At 36.2% G+C, this 2,721-nt stretch overlaps 1 protein-coding gene across 1 annotated transcript in view; it reads left to right on the top strand.

Annotated features, from left to right (window-relative positions):
- Positions 1–2,721, top strand: part of smarcd1 (SWI/SNF related, matrix associated, actin dependent regulator of chromatin, subfamily d, member 1) — an 18,516-nt gene that overhangs the window by 3,237 nt on the left and 12,558 nt on the right. The window contains exon 2 of the mRNA XM_015399921.1: positions 2,466–2,644. Coding sequence (XP_015255407.1) covers positions 2,466–2,644 — 179 coding nt within the window. The remainder of the gene's footprint in view (positions 1–2,465; positions 2,645–2,721) is intronic.

Raw genomic sequence — 2,721 nt, 5'->3', positions numbered from 1 at the left:
GATACGTTTCAGTATCGATACTTTTTTGAGTATCGATACTTTTGACAACCCTACTAACCAGTAGATGTTTATTATTTACTTTATATTCAAAACAAAAATGCTATAAAAAAAATTTTTTCAGTGGCAGCTTTTTGTTGAAAGATGGCCAAAATGAAACGCCATACTGCTGGTTGATCTGCTGATTATACAAACTCTACTATAATTAAATAACTTAAGTATTTTTTTTTTTTTTTGATTTAACCTTAATTAAATATGGAAATATATGATTCATTGAAAAAATATATATTTTTAGTTGGTAAAAAAAAAAGGCTATAGTAAAATGATCACTCCGTGTATGACAGAACTTCAAAATATGTAAGTCATCTTTTCAAAAGCTCAACTGTGTAATAGAATAGATGGCTTATTTTCTCTCATCATATTACCTTTATGTGAGTCTGTTTAAAAGTAAAGTAATGGGAAGCATGTTTTTATCTATAAACTGGTAATACGTGTTGCCTGTTTGTGTAGTACAAGTGATTTGTTATAAATCAACAGTTGTTTTGTTTTATTTTATTTTTTTCTACGATGTGCCCAACATCTTGTCCTTGTACAGCGTTTCAAATCTTCCTCTTATGGTCACATAGGTTGACTTCTCGATATCTTGGCTTCTATTTTATAGGTTTGTTTCGTTCCAAGGGGCTGTGATAGTGTTGGGGCTTGTCGTCCAAAGCAATATTGCTGCTTGATATGGTGCAAATAGCCATGATTGAAAAGATAAATCCGTTATCACAGGTTTGCAGAGGCTACAGCGTATAAGAGTACTGCCAGTGTGCAGCACAATTCAGAGAAAAAGATGCTGGGTCTTTTTTTTTTTCTCCACTGTCCTTGGCTGCTTTCACTCACACAGGCAGACTTTCACAACACAGTCAAAAAAAAAAAAGATTTCTTGTTCTGAATGCTGCACATCCCTAGTTGTTCTCAGGCAAGGTCATACTGATGCACAGCGTAAAAAGCACTAAATGAAAGCCACAAATTCTCCCTCTGCCTACTTATACAAGTTGTGTGGAAAAGGCAGAGCCTGTATTGTTGAGGTCGGTCTTTTTTTTCCTCCCAGCAAGGATTGAGGAAGGTGTGTTTTAAACTGTTCCGTTTGTTGGATGTGCTGCTGGGGGAAAAAGCTGCAATCAGTGGCTCGTGGTTTATCTACTCCCCTCGCCTGCTCTCATGCAGTCAAATACAAGAAGTCGTCTGTTTGAGTTTCTAGCACATGGCTTGGTGAGTGAACTGAGGTTTCTACTCTATATTTGCCTGTCAGCCAGGCATGAAAAGAATTTGATCGTCTGCAGAAACGGATATACATCAAATTATATCTTCTTATTAATGGTGGTTCTTCATTTTGAGTTTATTTTTTTCTGTTAATTTAACTCAAATATAATTTTAACCGTGAATGCATTTTTTAGATGTCAACATCTTTGCAGTAATGTTGGGAGTGACGCAGGGCTTTGATTGTTGAAATACGCTCAGTTACTCACTTCATTACACAAGTCATTCGTTTAAAGGGAATTAATTTTGAAGTTTGATTGAATTTGGTCCTCAAATATTAAGCTTCTAGGCAATAATGTTTTATATATTGATTGAAATTTGCAGGATATATACTTTCTATGTGGGGCGTTGAGATTGTAGGTCCTTTTATTTTGATATTCTAACATTACAGTGTAGAGAATCCACATCATCAAGATGCTGCAGCTGGAGCTAAAAAGATGAAGTATTTTTGTAACTGGTTGTTTAAATGCCAGGACTGTTTTGCTGTTTTATAACTCCAAATTTTAAACCTTTTAAATATTTTTCATTGACGTGGAGGATAAAAAAGTAGATTTTCCGCAGAGCTAGATGGTGGCATTAGGCTTATGTTATTCTGTGTGCAAAAACCTTACCGTAAAGAAAGATAGTTTAGTTTATTTTATTTTGAAGTTTGCTTTTCTCTTTTGCGTTTTGCTATTAGCTGCAGAAAATGGTTCATTGTGTTTGATGGGAAGTATTTTTTTAGGACAGCAAAATAACCTTTTGTTATGGAAGAAACACCTATTGGTTTGACTAAAGTTAGCAATTTTGGCTTTCATTTTCAGTCTACTGCAGTGGTTTGTGGCGATTCTTGCTCCTTGTATTACTAGCCTGACTATAGGTCAATAAATGTGGTTAAAAAAAACTGGTTAAACTAGTTAATCAGGTTAAACACCTCTCAGTGTTTAGATATTCTGAAATCTTTTGAGAGCCAATTTAGATTTGACCAAATGAGAATAAGCACTTTGTTTATTTTTCGTCTGCGCTGGCATGATTTTATATATATATATATATATATATATATATACACACACACACACACAACAGTTATTGATGTTGACAAACTGCGAACCTTCTTTGCAATCATTATTTGAGGTCTTTAGACAGCTTTTGAAATTGAATTACATTTTTTGCTCTCCCTGCAGAGACCAGGCATGCCTCCATCCAGTCGTATGACCCCGCAGGGCCCCGCCATGGGCCCACCGGGGTACGGCGGCAGCCCCGTGTCTCGCCCTGGGATGCCCGGCGTCATGGACCCGTCTCGAAAGAGACCGGCCCCTCAGCAGATTCAGCAGGTTCAGCAACAGCAGAACCGTAACCAGCAGTGAGTAGCTTGTCCCATGTCAGCTCTGTAGGAAAGATATATATATATATATATATATATATATATATATATATATA

Source organism: Cyprinodon variegatus, unplaced genomic scaffold (assembly GCF_000732505.1).
Source record: "Cyprinodon variegatus isolate N-32 unplaced genomic scaffold, C_variegatus-1.0 Scaffold1056, whole genome shotgun sequence".
Classification (NCBI taxonomy): domain Eukaryota; kingdom Metazoa; phylum Chordata; class Actinopteri; order Cyprinodontiformes; family Cyprinodontidae; genus Cyprinodon; species Cyprinodon variegatus.
This window is presented reverse-complemented; position numbering and strand designations above follow the sequence as displayed.